At 45.2% G+C, this 25,078-nt stretch overlaps 1 protein-coding gene across 3 annotated transcripts in view; it reads right to left on the bottom strand.

Moving 5' to 3' along the window:
- LOC124605438 (RNA polymerase II-associated protein 3) overlaps nt 1–25,078 on the bottom strand; it is a 103,432-nt gene that overhangs the window by 66,450 nt on the left and 11,904 nt on the right. For all 3 annotated transcript variants that reach the window (XM_047137110.1, XM_047137109.1, XM_047137111.1), the window contains exon 2: nt 7,878–8,031. In XM_047137110.1, coding sequence (XP_046993066.1) covers nt 7,878–8,015 — 138 coding nt within the window. In that variant the 5' untranslated portion in view covers nt 8,016–8,031. The remainder of the gene's footprint in view (nt 1–7,877; nt 8,032–25,078) is intronic.

The following is a 25,078-nucleotide window of genomic DNA, read 5'->3' as shown; positions in this document are numbered from 1 at the left end:
AACTAACAATTTAATTGTATGAAAAACAAGAAAAGTACTAAAAGCCTGGAAACTGTATAGTTTGTTGTAGCAAAGACCCATTATAGTTACCAAGATGATGGGTCACTCTGTGATGTTAATAAATAAATAAAGAATTCAAAATACCCTACCTTTGTATGTTCACTGTGAAATGGTAGCTACCTTCAACTGAGCTTGCATAGGTCGCAACTATACTACTACATCAATAGGCTAGTAAGGTTGTTGAGTAGTATAAAGACTGTGTTTTCACTTTAAAAAAAGTGAAAACAAGACGAAAGATTTATCTTTGCTGTACTAACATCAAGCACAAAAACTTCCAGTGTGGATATAATGAGCAGGAATATCAAAACACCGAAAGACCGAACTGAGTTTCTTGACTAATTCCACTGGAAATATTAATATTAATGTTAAATATTAGTAACTGATACAAGTAGAGATCGGATTTTTACATATTTGCACACTGCATTCCTTGACAGTTACACGTATGCATGTAAGGAATAAATTCATTCCAAGTTGTAAGGAATTTACTACTGAAGTTTTATAGGGTGTATAAATGAATATATAAGGGGTTAATGAATATGTTTAACTAATTTATGCATATATTTTACTTCTTCAACAATTATTCTCGAAACACAAATATTTCACCATGATATTTTAAGAGGAAGGGAAACACCAAAGCAAATTTTTTTACTGCTCTGTTTGTGTAGAAGAGCTGTTATTTATCAAGTATCTAAATCCATAAAAGTGTCAGGAAATGAGAAGAACATAGCTATCAACAATGAGTGGTTCCTTTATAAAGTATAAAAAAATTTGGGCTCAACAACTTGACATAAACTGAATGGTGTTCAATAATCACATGGCAAATATTTAAAAGTTTGGTGCAGCCATTGCATCATAAAACACACTACAGTTTGGATTACGTTACATATGAAGCCATCTGTTGCAATATTAACATTTCCAAGAATTAAAAAGTGCCACGTTCAGTTAATTTTTAAATTTGTAACTAATGTGCTGTTACTCATAATTTCTGCAGTGTGAGAGGGAGGAAACAGAACATTATAATGCTGAAGGAGAAGAGCAGTAAGGCTTATTTGTTTGAACATTGGATTGATAGAAGTCCTACTCTTACAACAGATGGAGATACAGTACTGTGTCAAGTGTATGAAAAACGTAAGTTTTATTTTGTATTTTCAGAATATCTTAAAAATCAATATATGATTTTCATTTTAGTGATCATCATTTTTATTTAACTAACATAAACTCACATTATTGTTATACTACTGTTATAAGTGCCCTGCAACAAAAAATTCCAGATTACGAAAAGTACTAAGATCCAAACTTTACCAGCAGCATTTCCTGCAATGACAATTTTTTTGAAGGATATCTGGAAAGCATTAGTTTCAGCCCATGCCCCTTTGAATAAGTTAAATAATGTAGAATTTTGAACATTCCAGGAAAAAATATTCTGAACAAAAAGTTCCTGATGAATAAACAATAAGGAGAAACTACCTCAGAAAAAATTATGAAGAAGTAAGTTTAAAAATTTATTTAATGAAATTAGTTTGTGTGTCAACTGCCCCCCCCCCCCCCCAATACTTTGTGTTTTAAATAATTTGTTAATTATTTAAAACTTTTTAAAGTATTATACAAAAATATTTTAAGGTGGATATGTGAAATTATGTATGGTCTGTAGTGGAATGGAGTTTAATTTCATTTAGTTTATGATTAAGAAACATTTTTATAAACTTTTTAAATTTGGTGCCACACCAAAAGTGAGACCCCAAATTACACCCCCGATCTTACTACTTTTCAACAAACTAATTCTTTTCAGGTAATACAAGAAATAAGAGACAATCTTGATGGCTCAAGCTTGTGGTTGTCTGTAAATGAAACAACCAACATATGTATAAAATTTACTGCTGATGTCACTGTGGGGAAAATGATGAAATGAACCAAGAACATCCCATCTCTCTTTCTCCAAGGTACTGAAAGAAACAAACCATTCAATGATTGCCAAGGTCGTTCATGATGCATAGGTGCAACAGCATGCAAGATTTAGGCTGCTAAAGTTTTGCAGGTATTTTATCTTAAAGCAGTTCGTATGATTTCTTTAGTACATACTCTTCACCAGCTGGCAGAGGAAACTCAAGCAAATTTTCCAAAGTGCCTTAATTTCCTCCATGAAAAAAGTGTCTGTTAAGGTGCCATCAAGAATGAAGTTATTTACTGATATGATGGAAGATACTCATTTACCCCCAGAGCCAATCATCAAGAGATGGCGAACATGACTGAAGCAGCTCTATATTATAGAGATAATTTAGAATATGTGAAAAAGGTGCTTGATGTGATGTACAAAAATGAAGCAGTGCAAGTATCCCTGCTGCAGTTAGTGCTTGCAATGAGAAGAGTATTCAGAGTAAATTAGTGTTTATTAAGACATATTTTAATAAACTCATAGCTATAATCACACTCTTTTTCTTATCATTTATTCTGCACTAGCAGGGTCTGCTTGTTGACACATCTGTCTATATTTGGGTCTGGCAAGGGCATCTTCATATGTGGCATTGATAAATTCCAAACACTTCTTGACACAGTCCATCTATCTTGTCTTAGGTCTGCTTTACTGCACATGACGTGTCTGTATCATCTTAACCTGCTTTCCCGTAGTTTGTCTGAGATGGCTGCAACTCCAAGTCGCTGCCAAACATTGACGTTTGTTGCATGGTCAAATCAGATAAGCCAAAGGGACCATCAGAGCATTTGCATTTTCATCATGTGGAGAGCCTGCTCATGCTTCGTTGTCGTTGACCAACATTCTGACCTATCAAGTGTGACTGGGCATACTACAGTCCTATAAACCATTGACTTAAGGCATAAAGACATACAGTGATCACACAAGATGCCAGTCGCCTGGCACCATTTCATCCAGACTGTGTTAACACAGGCACGGACATCTGGAAGACTTTTACTATCATTGCATATGAGTGAGCCAAGATATCTGAATTGAGTAATTCAGGTCTTTTCCACTGACTTTGATGGTCCCATCAGTTTGAATACCACACTCCAAGTAGTCTTCTTGGTATTCAGTTGGAGGCCAAACCTGCGAAGTCATTGATTCCATTGCTGCTGAGTCTGCTCCTGGAGATCTTCATGGTGTTTGCCTGCCAGCAAAACAATATCAGCGTATAGGAGTGACCAAGGGTGGGGTGACCGTAAGTCGTACATCACAGTGACCATACAGAGGATAAATAGTAGGGGTAACACTACTGAACCTTGATGTACTCCGACACTGTAGTAAAAGTGGGTGATGTTCCCACTGTACATCGGACATTACTGGAGACATTTTGATATAGCAGTTGGACCCGTCAGACAAAAGCTTCACGAACACTGAGAGACCATAATGCACGTCGAATACGTTGATGTGGGACACGGTCAAAGACCTTTTTGAGACCTACGAATGACATATGAGTATCCTTGTTTTTCTCATGGTGTTTTACACTAAGTAACTGAGTGGCATGAATGGCACCTGTAGTTCCACTTCCTTTGATAAGCCTGCATTGGTTTGGAGTGATACAAACAATCGCACGGAGCCCCTGGAGTCTATAACACGCTCAAAGCAGTCAAATTGGTCGGTACTGCGAGCATTCTGTCGCATCACCTTTCCCCGCCCAGATTGGCTGTGTAACACTAGTTGTCCAGACTGTTGGGACTATATCCTCATCAATGATTCTGCTGAAGTGGACAGTACGAATTGTGGCAACTTTGTGGCCAAGGATTCTCCATACTTCCACTGGAATGTCATCAGGGCCAGTAGCCTTCCCATTTTTCGACTTCTTAACCACTTCCTTGAACTCCTGGATGCTAATTGGTAGTACAGGTCCAGCAACTGGATCAGCAATCAGTATTGGAGGATGGTCAAATTTCTCATAGCTGATTTTGGAGAACTAATCACTTCATCTGCGGAGAATGTTGACTGTGTCTCGAAGGAGTCAATGGTCTTTGTCCTTTATGTGTCTGACATGGCCAATGTCCAGAGTGGCTTGGTGGCGTGCTTTGGCAAGGTGATAAATTTTATTTACTCCTTCTGTTGTGTCTAGTTCATCACAAATATGGCCATAGTAAGATGATTTGGCTGCTGCAAGTGCTTTCTTGGCAGCCAATTTTTGCTTCTTGTGGTGTTGTATATCTTCATTAATGCAGAACTGGGACCATACTTCAAAATATTTCTTCTTCTACCTCACAGCTGCATGCGTGCCTTCATTCCACCATAAGACTTCTTTATTGGTTGCTCATTTGCTGTACAGTGAGCTTGGCTAGTGATGCTGTTCCATATGCCTTCTACTGGCTGGTCCGTTGTTGGGGAAATTTTTTTTTTCTTTTTTTTTTTTGGGGGGTGGGGTGGGGGGGTGGGGGGGGAGCGCACAACTACAGTGGTCATTAGTGCCCAGACTAGGTTATGAATGCACTGCGAGGCACAAGGTTAAAACAGCAACTAAAAAGGACAACACTAAAAAATGCACATTAACAGGCAAGAGATTAAAAGAAAACGGCATAATCAAATGTCCTTAGACAGGTTTGTCAAGTAGATAAAACGAAGAACGCGAGCAGCTGCTCCTGGGTCATCCACTAAAATGGCATCCAGAGTACATGGCTGGCCAAGATCAATGCGCAGTGTATTAAAATTCGGACAGGGCGTTAAAATATGGCGTACCGTCAGCAATTGCCCACATGGCAGAATGGCGCCGGCGCAGCCATCAGCAGATGGCGATGGCTGAACCGGCAGTGTCCAATTCGTAACCAGGCCAAAACGACCTCCTCCCGTCGAGAAGGGGGTGAAGAGGTCGTCCAAGGCGTGGGGAGAGGTTTCAAGACCCGAAGCTTGTTGTCAGCTTGTGAGCAGCCGAGTTGGACACTTTCTCTTTGACCTGAATTTCCTGTATACAGCATTCATCCTTGTAGATGGGACAGTCGCGGGAGGACGCTGCATGGTCACCCTGACAGTTGACGCAACGAGGAGACGGAAGTGGACAGTCACCCTCATGGGCGTCCCTGCCACAAGTGACACATTTAGCCGCATTAGAACAAGACTGGCGGGTGTGATTAAAACGCGGACACTGGTAGCAGCGCGTAGGTGCCGGGACATAGGGGAGAACAGAAATAACCTCATAGCCCGCTTTGATGCGCGACGGCAGCTGAACGCTATCAAAGGTCAAGAAAAGTGTCCAGGTTGGTACAAGGTCATTGTCGACCTCTTTCATGATCCTATGGACAGCCGTCACGCCCTGCTCAGCGAGGAAAGACTGAATCTCCTCGTCAGTCAATCCGTCGAGTGATCTAGTATATACCACACCACGCGACAAATTCAAAGTGCGGTGAGCCTCTACCCGGACAGGGAACGCGTACAGGAGTGTGGCCCGAAGCAGTTTTTGTGCCTGAAAGGCGCTCTCAGTTTCTAACAACAAGGTACCGTTACGCATCCTGGTACAAGACTTGACAGGTCCAGCTATGGCATCTACGCCCTTCTGAATAATGAAAGAGTTGACAGGTGAAAAATCCGTTCCGTCCTCAGATCTACAAACTACGAGGAACTTTGGGGCAGGCGGTAGTACTTTTGTCACTGGCGGCTGGTCAAGTTTCTGTTTTTGGGCAGAAGTCGAGAGAGAAGAAGAAGAGAAATCCATTGCGGAGGAATCCCCCCATGATTGCCAGCGTCTCCAATGGCGTGCTCCTTCCTTGTGGGGACCCTCTCAGAGGGCACTCCCGCCTTAGGTAAATGTTTACACCTCAGGTTACACCTCCCGAGAAACGGACGGAGGGACCAATCGGCATAGTCGGAAGGTGTCAGCTCAGGCAATCACCCCTCCCTGGGCCTGGCCTTTACCAGGGGGTACGTGCGTGCCTTACTTGTCTACCCAGGGCAGGGAATTATGCGTTAGCCCGTCCCCGGCTACGCGTGGGTCGGCCTTCAGGCACGCACAGGGAGGAAAGAAGAAGAGGAAAAAAAAAGGAGAGAGGGAGAGAAAGGACAGACTGTCTCAAATGCCGAGGCAGAGACCATAGGGTGGACAAGAAGGCAAGGAGAAGAAGGCAAGGTAAAAAGTAAGGAAGACAGTGAGAGAGGGAGAAGGACAAAGAAAGGAACCAAACAAAGGAAGGAAGAAACCAGAATAAGCAAGAAACCAAAATGACCACAAATGTAAGTCATGAAACCGTCCGTCTCCGGACGCAGGCGCAAACTACCCCCTTGAGGGGGAGGGACTCCTTTTAGTCATCTCTTACGACAGGCAGGAATACCTCAAGCCTATTCTAACCCCCGGACCCGCAGGGGGAACGATTTGGGTTGTGGATATTCAACTTCAGGCCCATAACAAGAGGCTGATGCTTGGGGGCAATTGATTCTGAGGGGATGACTTTTAAGTCAGTTACCTGCTTCACGTTGCGTCTTCCTGTAAGCGGATAATCGATTTGAGTCTTGTGCCCACCACTTGTATAGGTTATCAGATGTGTACGGCTCTGCTTGAAAAATGCGACCTCTTAGCAACAAATAATCTTGAGCTAATAACAAGCATCAAAATGGGTACATGAATAAGTGAACATAGGGTCGTCATAGCGAGACTGAGTACCGTAACTCCAGAATCCTCCAAAAACAAAAGAAAAACACACCTACTCCAAAAAGCAGATAAAAATTCACAGGATGCTTTCCTGAGAGACTATCTCCTCTCCTTCCAAATTAACAATGTAAGTGTTGATAGATGTGGCTCAAACTCAAAGAAATAGTATTGACAGCAACTGAGAGATTCATATCAAATAAATTAACAAAATATGGAGCTGATCCCCCTTGGTACACAAAACAGGTCAGAACACTGTTGCAGATGAAAAAAGCATGCCAAATTCAAACAAACACAAAATCCCCAAGATTGGCAATCTTTAACAGAAGCTCGAAATTTAGTGCGGACTTCAATTTGAGATGCTTATAATAGTTTCAACAACAAAACTTTGTCTTGAAATGAGACAGAAAATCCGAAGAGGTTCTGGTTGTATGCAAAACATGCTAGTGGCAAGGCAGAATCAACACCTTCTCTGCACAACAGCAATGAAAATACTATTAATGGTAGTGCTGCTAAAGCAGAATTACTGAACACAGTCTTCCGAAATTTCTTCACCAAAGGAGATACAGTAAATATGCCAGAATTCGAAACAAGAGCATCTGCCAACATGAGTAACATAGAAGGAGATATCCTCAAAGCAGTGAAGCAACTTAAATCACCGCACAGGTCACACAAATATTCAAGAAAGGCAATAGGAGTAAGCCACTAAACTCCAGGCCCATGTTACTAACATCAATTTGCAGCACGATTTTGGGACATATATTGTGTTCAAAAATTATGAAATTCCTAGAAGAGAACAGACTATTGAGACACAGTCAGCATATTTAGAAAACTTCTTTCTTGTGAAACACTACTAGCTCTACTCGCACGAAATGTTGAGTGCTCTTGACAAGGAATTTCAAATAGATTCCACATTTCTAGATTTCTAGAAGGCTTTTGACACCATACCTCACAAACAGCTTGCAATCAAATTGCACAATTAAGGAATATCATCTCAGTTATGCAACTAGATTCATGATTTCATGTGAGAGAGGTCACAGTTCATAGCAAATGAAGGAAAGTCATCGGATAAAACTGAAGGGATTTCTGGCATTCCCCTCAGTAGTGCGACAGGCCCTCTGCTGTTCCTTATCTATATAAATGGTCTAGGAGACAATAAATCTACAGACCATAAATTACATTCATACTTTGAAGTGCATGAAAGTCCAAGCTCTGCTCATCAGTAAAGGCAGTAGGAATGAGTTTCTATACCTTGTCATCTGCTGACTCTTCATGTAATAGTTGTTCTTTCCTCTTCATTTCTTCCTCCCAGTTTTTTAAATCCAACATATAATTTTGTACATCCTGAGCATTATCACGAATCTGTTTTTGTAACACGATAGGATCCATCTCAACATGAAAAAACCTGTAAGGATCAATTACTCAGCACATACAACATGTGAATGTTCCTGTAAATGTGGTTTGTAAACATTAATTATATATCTCACTTAATAATATATTCACTCTTTAAAACAATACAAATAAAACAGCATAAAACTACACCTAAGGTACATAGGCAGGTAGGTAGTTAACATCTTAAGAGAAAGTGGTACAGGATAACGACTTACATGAGAGAAACCTCTGAGGAATGCACATAGGACATAAAAAGAAGCAAAAAAGCTCATATACAGGGTGTTACAAAGAGGTACGGCCAAACTTTCAGGAAACATTCCTCACACACAAATAAAGAAAACATGTTATGTGGACATGTGTCCGGAAACGCTTACTTTCCATGTTAGAGCTCATTCTATTACTTCTCTTCAAATCACATTAATCATGGAATGATAACACACAGCAACAGAACGTACCAGCGTGACTTCAAACACTTTGTTACAGGAAATGTTCAAAATGTCCTCCGTTACCGAGGATACATGCATCCACCCTCTGTCGCATGGAATCCCTGATGCGCTGATGCAGGCGTGGAGAATGGCGTATTGTATCACAGCCGTCCACAATACGAGCATGAAGAGTCTCTACCTTTGGTACCGGCATTGCGTAGACAAGAGCTTTCAAATGCCCCCATAAATGAAAGTTAAGAGGGTTGAGGTCAGGAGAGCGTGGAGGCCATGGAACCGGTCCGCCTCTACCAATCCATCGGTCACCGAATCTGTTGTTGAGAAGCGTACTAACACTTCAACTGAAATGTGCAGGAGCTTCATCGTGCATGAACCACATATTGTGTCGTACTTGTAAAAGCACACGTTCTAGCAGCACAGGTAGAGTATCCCGTATGAAATCATGATAACATACTCCATTGAGTGTGGGTGGGAGAACATGGGGCCCAACCAAGACATCACTAACAATGCCTGCCCAAACATTCACAGAAAATCTGTGTTGATGATGTGATTGCACAATTGCGTGCGGATTCTCGTCAGCCCACACATGTTGATTGTGAAAATTTACAATTTGATCACGTTGGAATGAAGCCTCATCCGTAAAGAGGACATTTGCACTGAAATGAGGAATGACACATTGTTGGATGAACCATTCGCGGAAGTGTACCCGTGGAGGCCAATCAGCTGCTGATAGTGCCTGCACACGCTGTACATGGTACGGAAACAACTGGTTCTCCTGTAGCACTCACCATACAGTTACGTGCTCAACTTTACCTTGTACAGCAGCAACTTCTCTGACGCTGACATTAGGGCTATCGTCAACTGCACAAAGCATTGGAAGTGTCCTCGTTGTTCTAAGTCTTCCCCAGTCGCGAGTCATAGGCTGGAATGTTCCATGCTCCCTAAGACGCCGATCAATTGCTTCGAACATCTTCCTGTCGGGGCACCTTCGTTCTGGAAATCTGTCTCGATACAAATGTACCACACCACGGCTATTGCCCCGTGCAAATCCATACATCAAATGGGCATCTGCCAACTCCGCATTTGTAAACATTGCACTGATTGCAAAACCACGTTCGTGATGAACACTAACCTGTTGATGCTACGTACTGATGTGCTTGATGCTAGTGCTGTAGAGCAATGAGTCGCATGTCAACACAAGCACCGAAGTCAACATTACCTTCCTTCAATTGGGCCAACTGGCGGTGAATCGAGGAAGTTCAGTACATACTGACGAAACTAAAATGAGCTCTAACATGGAAATTAAGCGTTTCCGGACACATGTTCACATAACATCTTTTCTTTATTTGTGTGTGAAGAATGTTTCCTGAAAGTTTGGCCGTACATTTTTGTAGCACCCTGTATACATATGGTCAATTTGTTTTTATTTTCTTAAGTACAGACACTTTTTTGTTGTTTAAAAAAATGGTTTAAATGGCTCTGAGCACTATGGGACTCAACTGCTGAGGTCATTAGTCCCCTAGAACTTAGAACTAGTTAAACCTAACTAACCTAAGGACATCACAAACATCCATGCCCGAGGCAGGATTCGAACCTGCGACCGTAGCGGTCTTGCGGTTCCAGACTGCAGCGCCTTTAACCGCACGGCCACTTCGGCCGGCCCTTTTTTTTTTGTCTGCTTCATTTCTGACTTTTTGTTTTCAAATTGGTGCTACTGGCACTTTTTTCTTTTCCGTTCGAATGTTGTATTCTGATGGCTAAATGAAATGCTCTAAATGTCTCCCATTACGTCTAACACAATCTTCTAAACAAAGCATCATGGACTGTCTTAGTCACTACCATATTCCAGATGTCTGAGTATCTTATGAAACCCTTCTTGAACATGTTGATGAAGAATGTCAATATTTGCAATAGATCTTTAGTACACTATGTCATTTAAATACCCCCAAAAATAAAAAATCCAATGGGTTGAATAAAGAGAGTGAGCAGGTCACTATGATGTTGACCCATGGCATAATTTTCTTACTTGCAGAGCCAAATGAGGTGGTGCCCTATTGTGGATGGACATGTTCTGACATCGGTGTAGTCGAATGTCTTCCAGAAAAAAACTGAAATATTCCATTAAGAATTCACTGTGTGATGCTCCTGTCAGTGTTTCATGGAAAAATGAAAGGTCCTATTAATCTGTCTCCAATACTTTTTCGTAAATAAAAACTGCTTTTTCCTGCTGCAACCTAATTTATTTTTCCCAAATTTATTTTGTCTTTTTCTTACTCTAAGGCATCATTTTTTATTACATATTCGTGTAGCACGTAAAGAAATATGAATGTTTTAGCTGGACACTTTTTTCGCTTTGTGATAGATGGCGATGTATTAGTCACAAATGTGTAAGTACGTGGTATCATGTAACATTCAACCAGTGTGGACGGTATTTGCTTCGTGATGTATTACCCATGTTAAAATGGACCGTTTACCAACTGCGGTAAAGGTCGATATCGTGTTGATGTATGGCTATTGTGATCAAAATGCCCAACGGGCGTGTGCTATGTATGCTGCTCGGTATCCTGGATGACATCTTCCAAGTGTCCGGACCGTTCGCCGGATAGTTACGTTATTTAAGGAAACAGGAAGTGTTCAGCCACATATGAAACATCAACCATTACCCGCAACAAATGATGATGCCAAGTAGGTGTTTTAGCTGCTGTCATGGCTAATCCGCACATCAGTAGCAGACAAATTGCGCGAGAATCGCGAATCTCAAAAACGTCAGTGTTGAGAATGCTACATCAACATCGATTGCACCCATACAATATTTCTATGCACCAGGAATTGCATGATGACGACTTTGAACATCGTGTACAGTTCTGCCACTGGGCACAAGAGAAATTACAGGACGATGACAGATTTTTTGCACACGGTCTATTTAGGGACGAAGTGTCATTCACCAACAGCGGTAACGTAAACCGGCATAATATGCACTATTGGGCAGCGGAAAATCCACGATGGCTGCAACAAGTGGAACATCAACGACCTTGGCGGGTTAATGTATGGTGCAGCATTATGGGAGGAAGGATAACTGGCCCCCCATTTTGTCGATGGCAAGCTAAATGGTGCAATGTATGCCGATTTCCTACATAATGTTCTACTGATGTTACTACAAGATGTTTCACTGCATGACAGAATGGCGATGTACTTCCAACATGATGGATGTCCGGCACACAGCTCGCGTGCAGTTGAAGCGGTATTGAATAGCATATTTCATGACACGTGGATTGGTCGTCGAAGCAAAATACCATGGCCTGCACATTCACCAGATCTGACGTCTGCGGATTTCTTTCTGTGGGGAAAGTTGAAAGATATTTGCTATCGTCATCCACCGACAACGCCTGACAACAAGCGTCAGCACATTGTCAATGCATGTGCGAACATTACGGAAGGCGAACTACTCGCTGTTGGGAGGAATGTCGTTACACGTATTGCCACATGCATTGAGGTTGACGGACATCATTTTGAGCATTTATTGCATTAATGTAGTATTTACAGGTAATCACGCTGTAACAGCATGCGTTCTCAGAAATGATAAGTTCACAAAGGTACATGTATCACATTGGAACAACCGAAATAAAATGTTCAAACATACCTACGTTCTGTATTTTAATTTTAAAAACCTACCTGTTACCAACTGTTCGTCTAAAATTGTGAGCCATATGTTTGTGACTATTACAGCGCCATTTATCACAAAGCGAAAAACGTGGTCCAACTATAACACTCATATTTCTTTACGTACTACACGAATATGTAATAAAAAATGGGGGTTCCTATTTTAAAAAACACAATTGATATCCGTTTGACCTATGGCATCTGGTTTCCCCCTTCAAGCTAGACAAGTTTTGTTCTTTGTACTTTTTTCATTTGACGCTTATTTTGTGAGATATTTGGCCCAGTCACGATCAATGGACCACCCTGTATAGTGCTGAATGTACCTACAAAATTACATCATTGGATGACACACAGTTCACGAGATGTGACATCATAAATATTGAGCTGCATGAAGCTGAAACAACAGGGTAAAAGTCGCTAGAGTTACAGGTGAACTATATGTACAAATATGTATGAAACATGTTAAATATGTGTGATATACATAAGTGGGCAAAGCCACGGGTAAAAGTTCTTCCTAAACATCTGGATTTATTTCAACCAAATCTAGTACACATCCTACTTACTATTTGGAGAGAAATACTATGGAGGTATGAACCAGCAGCCTCCTGTTAAAACAACAAAACAGTTTAACATGGCTGGCTGACCATGAGAATAAAAAGGAGAAGCCAGCCACTCTGACAACACATTAAAACCTCCACCCTATAAGCACTTTGGTGGAGGACACAGAGGGACAAAGGACATGCACTAAAACTTTTATAGACTGATAAAACCCACCCTCACGAATAAAACATAAAACTAAATAAGCCGATGAGGCGTTGTCAGATAAAATTAATGGCAATGAGTCCAGTAACCCAAGATTTCGTCACAGAGCAGTCAAAAGTGGGACAGTGCACCAGAATATGGGCCACTGTCAACCAGGCGCCGAATCGAGACTGAGGCAGGTCTTCATGGCACATGAGGTACCCATGGGTCACCCAAGCGTTGACAATGTCTAGCCAGCACAGAACCACAGAGTCTCTCTGAGAGGCCCAAATGGAGAACTGCCACACATTCGTAGTCTCCTTAATGGCAAGCAGTTTGTTGTGCATGCTGAGACTATGCCATTCCGTCTCCCAAAGCCGAAAAACCTGGCGACGTAAAAACAACTTCAGGTCAGTTATTGGAATGCCGATCCCCATAAGTGGTTTCCGTGTAGCCTGTTTGGCCAGCCTGTCAGCAAGTTCATTGTCTGTGATTCCAACATGTCCTGGTGTCCACACAAACACCACTGAGCAACTGGACCATTCCAGGGCATAGATGGACTCCTGGATGGTCACTACCAAAGGATGTCGAGGGTAGCACTGGTCGATAGCTTGTAGGCTGCTCAAGGAGTCAGTACACAGAAGAAAATACTCCACAGGGCATGAACAGTTGTGCTCAAGAGTACGGGATATAAGCCCTGACCTGGGCCGCTGATGCGAGAGATGAACTGCCGTGGGTGGGAAAAGGAGACGGTAATTTGGATGCGTCGGAGACCTATGAATGTGTGCAGCGAGAGCTATGAATATGTGCAACGTAACTGGCCAGCGGTTGTGCATGCCTGACCTGCAATGGAGGGACTCCAGCCTCCAGCAGCACATTGGTCACTGGACTCATCCTAAAAGCTCCTGTCACTAATTGAACGCCACAGTGGTGCACTGGATCGAGTAAGCACAACGCTGAGGGCACCACCGAACCATAAGCCAGACTCCCAAATCAAGGTGGGATTGAACAAGGGCTCCGTATAGCTGCAGCAGCGTAGAGCAATCTGCACCCCAGTTGGTGCTGCTCAGGTAGCGGAGGGCATTGAGGTGCTGGCAGCACTTCTAAGCTGATGAAGGTGATGAAGCCAAGTTAATTGGGTGTCGAAAACCAGTCCTAAAAATCAATATGTCTCCACTACAGTGAGGGGCTCATCAGTAAGGTAAAGTTCTGGTTCTGGATGAACGGTACGATGCCGACAGAAGTGCGTAACACACAACTTTGTGGCCGAAAACGGGAAGCCGTGGGCTAGAGCCCATGACTGCACTTTGTGGATGGCTGCCTGCATTCGCTGCTCAGCAACACCAATACTAATGGAGCAGTACGGGATGCAGAAGTCATCTGCATACAGAGAGGGTGAGAAGGACGACCCTACAGCTCCTGCTAGACCACTAATGGCCACTAAATATAGAGATACACTCAATAAAGAGCCCTGTGGGACCCCATTCTCCTGGATATGGGGGTAACTATGGGGGGCACCAACTTGGGCACGTAAAGTACAAGGCGACAGGAAATTCTGGATAAAAATTGGGAGCAGACCTCTCAGAACCCACTCGTATAATGTGGGAAGGATGTGATGTCGCCAGGTGGTGATATATGCTTTTCATAAATCAAAAGAGACAGCAGCAAGGTGTTGGCATCTGTAAAAGGTTGTTCGGATGGCAGAATTGAGGGACACAAGATAATCATTGGTAGAGCGACGCAGGCGGAAACTGCCCTGGCACAGAGCCAGTAGGCCACGTGACTCCAGGACCCAATCGAACCGCTGGCACAACATACGTTCCAGCAGCTTACAAAGAATGTTGGTGAAGCTGATGAGATGATAGCTATCCATATCAAGGGGGTTTTTTCCAGGTCTGAGCACCGGAATGATGGTGCTTTCCTGCCAGCGCTATGGAAAGACGCCTTTGCACCAGATCTGGTTGAAGATCAAGAGGAGATGTCGCTTGTAGTCAGACAAGATATGTTTAATCAACTGACTGTGGATCTGATCTGGCCCAGGAGCAGTGTTGGGGCAATGTGCAAGGCCACTGAGGTGCTCCCACTCTGTAAGTAAATGGGGCATGTAGTGAATGAGAGGACTTTCCCTTCCGTCTGCCATTTGAGAGTGCGAAAGTGGGTAGGGGGGTAGGGAGGGGAGGGGGGGTTGAAAGTCTCCGACACAGAGGTGCGAGCATAGTGCTCAGCAATCACGTTTGCATTGGTAGATAAAATGCCATTTATATTAACACCATGTACACCTGTTGGGATCGGTTACCCAAAATCATGTCTGATCTTCATCCAGACTTGGGAAGGTGACGTATGGCACCCACTTGTTAATAAGACATACCCCTCCCAACACTCCTGTTTCCGTCTTTTTATAAGCTGGCGAACACGGGTGCGGAGCTGTTTAAAGGCTATTAGATGCTCAAGGGAAGGGTGCCACTTGTGTCACTGTAGATCTCGCCAACGCTCTTTAATCAGCAACTTCCGGCAACCACCAAGGTACTGACTTTTCGCTGGGAGCAGCTGAAAGAATGAGGGATCACGTTTTCCACCGCAGAAACAATCATTGTAGTGACCCGCTCAACCACAACATCGTTGGCACCATGTGGGGGAGATGCAACAGTGACAGCACAGGCGAAGGCTTTCCAGTCTGCCTTGTTGAAAACTCATCTGTGTACATGTCCGTGGGCATGACACCGAGGGAATGACAGGAAGATAGGGAAGTGGTCACTACCACACATGTCGCCATGTGCTATCCAGTGGATAGATGGGAGAAGGCCAGGACTGCAAACTGAGAGATCAATGGCCTAATATGTGCCATGTGCCACACTGAAAAGTGTGGGGCCACCTGTATTTAAGAGGCAGAGGTCGTTTTGTGACAGTAAATTTTTGACATCTCTGCCTCGGCTAGTAAGAACTGTGCCACCCCACAAGGGGTTATGGGCGTTAAAATCTCCCAGAAGTAGAAAAGGTTTAGGGAGTTACTTAATCAGTGCAGCTATCTGGAGGAAGATATACGTTGCAGACAGTTATTTCCTGCATCGTCCTTATTCTGACAGCACAGCTTCAAGATGGGTGTGAAGGGGCACAGGTTCACTGCATACCGAGTTCAGGACATAGACGCAAACTCCACCTGACACTCCATTATAGTCACTACGGTTCCTGTAATATCCCTTATAGCTGCAGAGGGCAATGCAGAAAGCAGGTGTAAAGTTTAAGAGTTGCCATAGCTCATCCAGGTCGTGGAAAAACCGCCGCAATCTCACTGAAGGATGACGTTATCGTGGGGCTGGGAAGGCATGAAGCGCACAAGGAGGCAGGTTACGCCTTAGGGTCACATGCTGCCCCCGATTGAATGTTTGTAGGCATTGTGGTAGTGGATGAGGCATCAGTGAGATCCAGGTCCGCAGGGAACACTAAGATCTCCACCGCATCCTCAGATGCAGAATTGATAGGGAGTGGTGGTGTTGGGGCCACCAGAGGGTCCTGTTCTTAGCAGACTTGTTCTTAGTTTGCTTGCTCTCTCACTTCTCTTTAGGGGATTGCTGGGAAGATTCCTCCGAAGCAGCTTCAGGCATGGAGAAAGACCGTGGAGCTCTTCGTCCAGCAGCTTTTGGCTCCTTGAGCTACTGGTGAGTGTCCAATGTGGCATTAGTGGAGACCTTTGAAGAGAGGACCCCAATGGACCCCTTCTGCATGAGAGGAGCAGAAGAAGGCTGTTGCTTCTCTGGCAGGGGGGAGGGGACCAATGCCCTTGCGTTTGAGGGAGCCTTGCTCCCAAAGTAGGTGTTTTGGGAGCAACGGACGAAGATTTAACCCCTACCACCAGGAGACGGATATATTCTGGTGGCCCGGAGGGCCCACTGTGCGTGTCACAGAGTGAGGAACCACTGGCACTTGGGACGATTATGGTGATGTAGTTCCAGCCTATGTTGACGTCAATCAAACGGGGTGTAGTCTTTCGAATTTACGTTTAGCCTCTGTGTAAGTCAACCTGTCCAGGGTTTTGTACTCCATGATTTTCCGCTTCTTTTGGAGTACTGGACAGTCTGACGAGCAGGGGGGAGTGGTGCTCTCCACAGTTGATGCAAGCAGGAGGTGGTGCACATGGAGTATCTGGGTGCAGTGGACATCTGGAGTCTCGACATGTGGCCCTGGAAATGCAGCGGGAAGATGTGCCCAAACTTCCAGCACTTAAAGCACCGCAAGGGGGAGGGACGTATGGTTTAACGTCACAGCGGTAAACCATCACGTTGACCTATTCAGGCAATGAATCACCCTCAAAGGCCAAGATGAAGGCATTGGTAGCAACCCTGTTGTCATTGGGTCCCCAATATACGTGCCAGATGAAATGAACACACCGCCGTTCTAAATTGGCACGGAGCTCGTCGTCAGACTGCAAGAGGAGATTGAAATGACAAATGATCCCCCTGGACCATGTTGAGGCTTTTATGGGAATGACGGAAACAGGAATACCACCCAGCTTGTCACAGGCAAGTAACGCTCGGGACTGAGCTGGGGATGCTGTCTGAATCAAGAATGCATTGTTTCGCATCTTGGACAGCCCTGTCACTTCTCCAAACTTAACCACAGGGTGTTCAATGAAAAATTGAGGCTTCGTAGGTAGAAGAGAGTCCACATTGGTTCTGCTACAGACTAAAAACCCGAGGTGAATATGGCTCTCACCGTTCTGTAGCCCTACGTTCCTCCCATGGTGTAGCGAGGGAAGGAAACGATTTAGGGTCATATCTGTCGGCATTGTATTCTATCTTGCCCTTCTTAGAGACTGCTGGTGCCATATGGTCACCACCCTGGTGCACTTCATTCCGATCAGGGGCTTTCTCCATGGGTGCCACCCAAGCACAGCGAAGGCCAACTGGCATGATGGCCGGTGTCCTGATGCAGTAGGAAGACTAGCATCTACTCCATGGCATACGTGGGGCGTTTTCAGCTCAGGCAGCAGCAGTGCGATCCCTGTGTTGTCAGGGGGCTACCACCAAATGGGTACATGACGGACCCACCACAATGGACTGGCTACCATGCTGGATATTGGGCACAGAGAAATCCAATATTGGCATGGGGGCAAAAGGGGACAGGAGACAACAGAAGATGAAACACCCCGGAAAGTGTCCTAGTCCAAATAGTTGAATCCCAGGTGTAGATGCAATGCTATGACAAGAGAATCATGAGATCAAATCTAAGGGCACTATAGATAGCTCGTGCATCTCTTAAGGCATCCTTCCCCATATGGCCCGTACTACTGTAGAATTTTGAAAATGGCAGGTCAAACCATAGAATGGGACCTGAACTCATAGGACCGGTAAGTGTGAGACTCCTTTTAGTCGCCTCTTACGACAGGCAGGAATACCTTGGGCCTATTCTAGCCCCTGGAACCACAGGGGGTTTTCCCCAGAGCACATAAGTCTACTGTATGGCTTCATGATAATGGAATCCCCTTTGGATTTATTATTGAGGTAAACTAGTCCCCTATTCAGAATTCCAGGTGGGACTACTCATGAGGACATCATCATCAGGAACAACAAAACTGGCATTCTTAGAGTCGGAGAGTGGCATGTTAGATCCCTTTACAGGCAGGTAGGCTACAGAATTTAAATGGGGAAATGGATATGTTTCAGTTACATATAGTGGAAACTACAATGTGTACACCTTTGCTTCCGCCGATTTTTCCCAAACATTTGAGGCTTTAATGAAACAAATTGTTACACATGTATCATTCAAAGTATTTTCCATCGCTGGTCACTACTTTCTCCCGTATTTTGGGCAATGTAGGAATCCCACATCAAAAAAACTGTTCATCTTTTGAAGTAATCCACGAATTGATCCAATTTATGACTTCTTCATGAGATCTGAAGTGCCGGTCAGCCAGACTATGCACCATGGATCTAAACAGGTGATAGTCAGAGGGAGCAACGTCTGGAGAATACGGCGGGAGGGGTAACGTTTCCAAGTACGTTTTCACATCTTTTGCAACATGGGGTCAAGCACTGTCGTACTGCAAAATCACTTTATCTTACCTCTCGCTGTATTGTGGCTGTTTGTCTTTTAATGCTCTGCTCAAACGTATTAATTGCATTCGATAACAAGCACCACCAAATGCAGAGCATGATCTTGCAGCTATGAAATATACGGTTTGGCTGTCGACGTGGAAGCATGGCTGGGATATCCCAATGATTTTTTGCGTTTACGGTTATCGTAATGAACCCATTTTTCTTCCCCGGTCATAATGTGATGCAGAAATCCCTTCCGTTTTTGCCTCTGAAGCAACTGTTCACAAACACACAATCGCCGTTCAACGTCTCTTGGTTTCAGCTCACACGGGACCCAAGTTCGTTCTTTCTGAATCATGCCCATAGCCTTGAGACATTTTGAAATGGCTTGCTGCGTCACTCCCATTAATCGTGCCAACTCTTCTTGAGTTTGACGCAAGTCCACTCAGCAACGTCTCCAATTCTGCATCTTCGAAAACATTCTCTCTTCCACCACTACTCCGGTCTACGACACTAAAATCACTGTTCTTGAAGCACTGAAACCACTCATGACATGTTATTTCACTAACAACATCCTTACGATATGTACTTGAGGTTAGTTTGTTTGTGTGGTTGAAGGGACCAGACTACAAAGGCCATCAGTCCCTTTTTCCAGGACCATGAAACACCCACAACGAATAAAAAGCAAGCAATGGAGATGACAAGGGATGATGCATAACAAGAAAGACACAGACAAAGAGCAGACAAAAGGAATTAAAAGCACACAGAGTGTTACAGTGGTTGCCTGACCATGGAAACAAAGAAAAAGGAAAAGTCAACCACCAAGAGACATACTAAAAACCCCAATCTAAAACCGTAGGCCAAAGGCCAGACAAAAAAAGAAAGAAAGAAAGAAAGAAAAAAAAGAGGCAAACCCTCAGATCGAGTGATAAAAGCCCCCTGCACGAATTAAATTCAAAACTAAGCCTGCCACTGCAGCATGTCAAAAGTGCAAGGAGCGCATCAGGCAGCGTAAACGTCTGCCTGAGCACAGTTAAAAGTGGACAGGCCACCATGATGTGGACCACTGTCAACGCTGATCCACAGTGACAAAAAGGTGGGTTCTCACAGCACAATGCGTAGCCAGCAGAGGACAACAGAGTTCTTGCGAGAGGCCTGCAAGGAGGAGCGCCACACACCGGTAGTCTCCTTGACGATCTGAAGTTTGTTGGGTTTAGGCAGGGTGCGCCATTCATCACCCCAGGTGCCAAGGACCTTCTGCCGCAAAACTGACTGGAGCTCACACTCCAAAAGGCCAATCTCCAGGACCAGTGCACTGATAGCCTGTTTGGCCAGTGTGTCAACACGTTCATTACCCGGGATGCCGACATGACCTGGGGTCCATGCAAAGACCACAGAGTGGCCGCAACGGGCAAGAGTATCGAGGGACTCCTGGATAGCCATCACCAGACGAGAACGAGGAAAACACTGGTTGATAGCTCATAAATCAGTCAGGGAGTCACTACAGATAACGAAGGACTCACTTGAGCAGGAGCGGATATACTCTAAGGCGCGAGAGATGACGGCGAGCTCTGTAGTGAAAACACTGCAGCTATCCAGCAATGAGCGTTGTTCAGATTGTTCCCTAAGAGTAAAAGCAAACCCAACTTGATCAGTAACCATCAAACCATCGGTACAGACTTCGGCAGAGCCGGGAAACATGGCAAGGATGGAAAGAAAGCAGCGGCAGAACGCCTAAGGGGGGACTGAGTCCTTTGGGCCCTGTGCCAAATCCAGCCGAAGGCATGAACGGGGCACACACCATGGGGGTATACGTATATGGGCCTGGAAAAGAGGTGGGAGAGGGAAAAACTCAAGCCCAGAGAGAAGAGCCCGGACGTGAACTGCGATCATACACCCTGACCGGGGCTGCCATTCTGGAAGATGGACAACTGAGTTGGGGAACAGGAGACGGTAATTTTGATGCCTGGGCAAGCTACAAACATGTGCAGCATACGTGGCAAGTAGCCACTGGCACCGGATCCACAATGGAGAGAGACTAGCCACCACAAGTATGCTGTTAACAGGGATTGTGTGGAAAGCCCCAGTTGCAAGTCGGATCCCGCAGTGAAGTATGGGGTCAAGCAACCGCAACGTAGAAGGCGATGCCGAACCGTAAGCCAGGCTCCCATAATCAAGACAGACTGAATCAACGCCTGATACAGTTGTAGAAGGGTAGACCGATCGGCACCCCAACGAAGAGCGTTAAGTTGGTGCTAGCATGGTCATTTAAGCTGCCAAATATGAGGGAGCCAAGTCAACCAGGTATCAAAAATAAAGCCCAAAAACTGATGTGTCTCCACCATGGCAAGAGGTTCACTGTCAAAATAAAGCCGCCGCTCAAGGCGAACAGTGTGGTGCTGGCAGAAATGCATGACGCAAGTCTTGGCAGCCGAGAACTGGAAGCCATGCGTGATGGCTCAAGACTGCGCCCTGCGGATAGCGCCCTGTAGTTGCCGTTCAGCAACCACAATGCAAGTGGAGCTATAGTGCAGGCAAAAGCCATCAGCATACAAAGAAGCTGAATGTTCTCACGGCTGCAGCTAGCCCATTGACAGCAACTAAAAATAGGCAGACACTCAAGACAGAGCCTTGTGGGACCCCATTCTCCTGGACTCGGGAGGAACCAACTTGCACGCAGAAGGAACGAAGCGACAGAAAATTTTGAATAAAAATCGGGAGTGTGATGGGGATGTGATGTCGCCACGTGATATTGTATGCCTTCTGCATGTCAAAAAAGACGGCAACCAAATGCTGATGGCGGACAAAGGCCGTACAGATGGCAGACTCCAGGCAGACCAGATTATAGGTGGCAGAGTGGCCCTTATAGGATCCAACCTGAGACGGAGCCAGAAAGCCCCGAGACCCAAGTAGCCAACTCAACCTCTGGCTCACCATATGTTCAAGCAACTTGACAGAACATTGGCGAGACTAATGGGGTGGCAGCTATCTACCTCCAGTGGGTTCTTGCCAGGCTTCAACACTGGTATGATACTGGTTTTCCGCCATTGAGACGGGAACTCACTTTCAACCCAGATATGGTCGAAAAGGTCTAGGAGGCGTCGCTGGCAGTCCACCGAGAGGTGTTGGAGTGTCTGATAGTGGATGCGATATGGCCTGGGAGCTATATCAGGGCAAGCGGAGAGGGTACTTTGGAATTCCTTCTCACTGAATGGAACACTTTACGATTTGGGGTGACGTGTATGGAATTAAAGCCTCTGACGTTCCAACTGCTCTTTCAGGGAGCAGAAGGCCAGCGGGTAAGTCGTAGAAGCAGAACTCTGAGCATAATGCTCTGCTAGAGTTCAGCATTCGTGTCCGATTCAGTACAGACTGCTCCATTCAGAGAAAGCCCAGGGACACTGACAGGAGTCTGATAGACATAGAGCCGCCTTATCTTGGTCCAAACCTGTGATGGAGAGGTACAGATGCCAATGGCGGAGACATACCTTTCCCAGCACTCCTGCTTCCATTGGTGAATAAGGTGTCGAGCTCGAGCACGGAGCCACTTAAAGGTGGTGTTCCAGTGATGGGTGCCACTTATGATGTTGGAGGGCCTGCCTGCGATCTCTAATCGCCTCAGTGATCTCTGGTCAATTTGAGGCAAAGTCCACCGATGGTTATCGTGTGAACCAACATATCAATGGCGTCATGAGAAAGAGGCTCAATAGTGGCAATGGAGGCAAACAAGTTCCAGTCAGCCTTATTCAAAGCCCACCTGGGAAGGCGCCCAGAAGATTGATGTCACAGCAGTGGCAGGAAGGTCAGAAAGTGGTCACTACCGCACAAGTCATCATGCACACTCCATTGGACAAACGGTAGAAGGTCAGGGCTGCAGACTGAAAGGTCGATGGTGAAGTACGTGCCATGTGCCACACTGAAATGTGTGGAGGCACCATTATTTAAGAGAGAAAGGTCGAGCTGTGCCAACACTTGCTCAACGACAGTGCCTCGGCCAGTTGCCACCAATCCATCCTACAAAGGGTTATGTGCCTTAAAAGTAGCCCAGTAACAGAAAATTTGGCGTCAATTGGGCTATCAGTGCAGCCAATACATGCTATGGGACATCAACATCCGGTGGAAGATAGATACTGCAGACAGTAGCAGCCTGAGGCATCCACATCCTAACAGCGACAGCCTCTAAGGGAGTTTGAAGACTGACACACTCGCTGTAAAGTGAGTTAAGGACATAGACGCACACTCCACCAGATACCCTCTAAGAAGCTGCTCAATTCTTATAATAACCCCAATAGCCATGAAAGGTGGGGTTCGCATCGCCGGAAACCAGGTTTCTTGGAGAGAAATGCAAAAGAAAGGGTGAAGGCTGACAAGTTGTCAGAGTTCAGCAAGATGGTGGAAAAAACCATATGATCGTGAGACCGGGAAGGCACTGAACATTCAATGAGGCTGTTTAGGCCTCAGGGTCATCTGCTGCCACTGACCGATTTCCTGAGGAAGCGATATCCATTGCGTCTGAGGGTCCGGCGACATACAGGTCCTCAGCGGATGCCAGAATCTCCACCTCATCCTCAGATGCAGAGCTTGTAGGTAGCGGTGGCGTGGGTGCCACCGCAAGTTCCTTGGTCTTCATCAAGGGGGCAGGTGTAGTCTTACGGCTTAGAGGTGACCGGAATTTGTGCAATGGATGGGGCAGGAACTGCAGTTCTAGTGGTGGCTTAAGATGTTGTCATGGGCGTCCAGGATATTGTATTCCATTATTTTCCTATCCTTTTCTAAAATCCTACATCCAGCGAGCAAGGGAAATGGTGCTCCCCGCAGTTGACACAGATGGGAGGCGGGGCACATGGACTATTGGGATGGGATGGACAACAACAACCTCGACATATGAGGCTGGAAGTACAGTGGGAAGACATATGACCGAACTTCCAGCACTTAAAGCACCGCATCGGGGAAGGGATATATGGCCTGACATCACAGCAATAGACCATCACCTTGACCTTCTCGGGTAATGTATCACCCTCGAAGGCCAAGATGAAGGCACTGGTGTTAACCCGATTATCCCTCGAACCCCAGTGGACGTGCCGGAGGAAATGGACACCTCGTCACTTTAAGTTGGCATGCAGCTTGTCATCGGACTGTAAAAGAAGATCCCTGTGGAAGATAAGGAAGATAATATCCTGGAGCATATTTGAGCTCCTATGGGGCGTGATAGCAACAGAAACATTCCCCAGCTTGTCACAAGCGAGTAATGCCTGTGACTGGGCAGAAGAAGCTTTTATGATCAAGACTGACCCAGATCACATTTTGGACAAGCCCTCCATCTCCCCAAATGTGTCCTCTAAATGCTCTACAAATAACTGAGGCTTCATGGACACAAAGGATTCCCCATCAGCTCGCGTACAGACTAGGTACCGGGGTGAATAAGTGTCGCTGCCAGCCTTAGCCCTTTGTTCCTCCCATGGTGTGGCCAGGGAGGGGAACAATTAGGAATCATACATTTGTGCATTGAATTGAGCCCTCGAATGCTTAGAGACTGCTGATGGTTGGCCACCAGCAAGAGAAGATGTGCCACACTTCACTGCGTGTCATCCGCCCTGATGCCACGGGACTGCAATGCAACGATGAGAAAGGGGGCTACAGATCTCAACGCACTATGGACATGATGTACCTTGTAAAGCACCCTTCCCCAATTGTCTCGCTCTTCAGGAAAATTTGGAAATATGGAGGTCAAACCCAACAGGGGACAATCACAGAAAGGGCGAAAAGTGTGAGACTCCTTTTAGTCGCCTCTTACGACACACAGGAATACCGCGGGCCAATTCTAACCCCTAAACCCGCGGGGGGAGTATTTGAGAGTATTTGATGAGACTCAGCCACTGTTTTCTTCATACTGAAACAAAACAGAAACACCTCCCGCAAATGACGAGAATTAGGCTTGTAAACTGACATTTTCAATCAAGAACAACTTTATGATGCAGACACAAGTCAACTAATGTTTGAATGAGGATATGTTGATCGAGGTACAAGCTAACTGCCTGGTGTCGGCGGTCTGTTTCTTTTGACCGCTACTTACAATTGTCACCACCTATCGGCAAATGGTGGAAGCCAAGTTGTACACCTTGTAGTGAAGTGTAGTGGCAGGATGAAAGGGGTTTCTGGTCAGGTCAGTACAGCAGTAATTCAG

The sequence above is a fragment of the Schistocerca americana genome, chromosome 3 (genome assembly GCF_021461395.2).
Source record: "Schistocerca americana isolate TAMUIC-IGC-003095 chromosome 3, iqSchAmer2.1, whole genome shotgun sequence".
In the NCBI taxonomy this organism is placed as follows: domain Eukaryota; kingdom Metazoa; phylum Arthropoda; class Insecta; order Orthoptera; family Acrididae; genus Schistocerca; species Schistocerca americana.
Note: the sequence above shows the minus strand (reverse complement) of the source record. Positions and strands in the feature narration are given on the sequence as shown.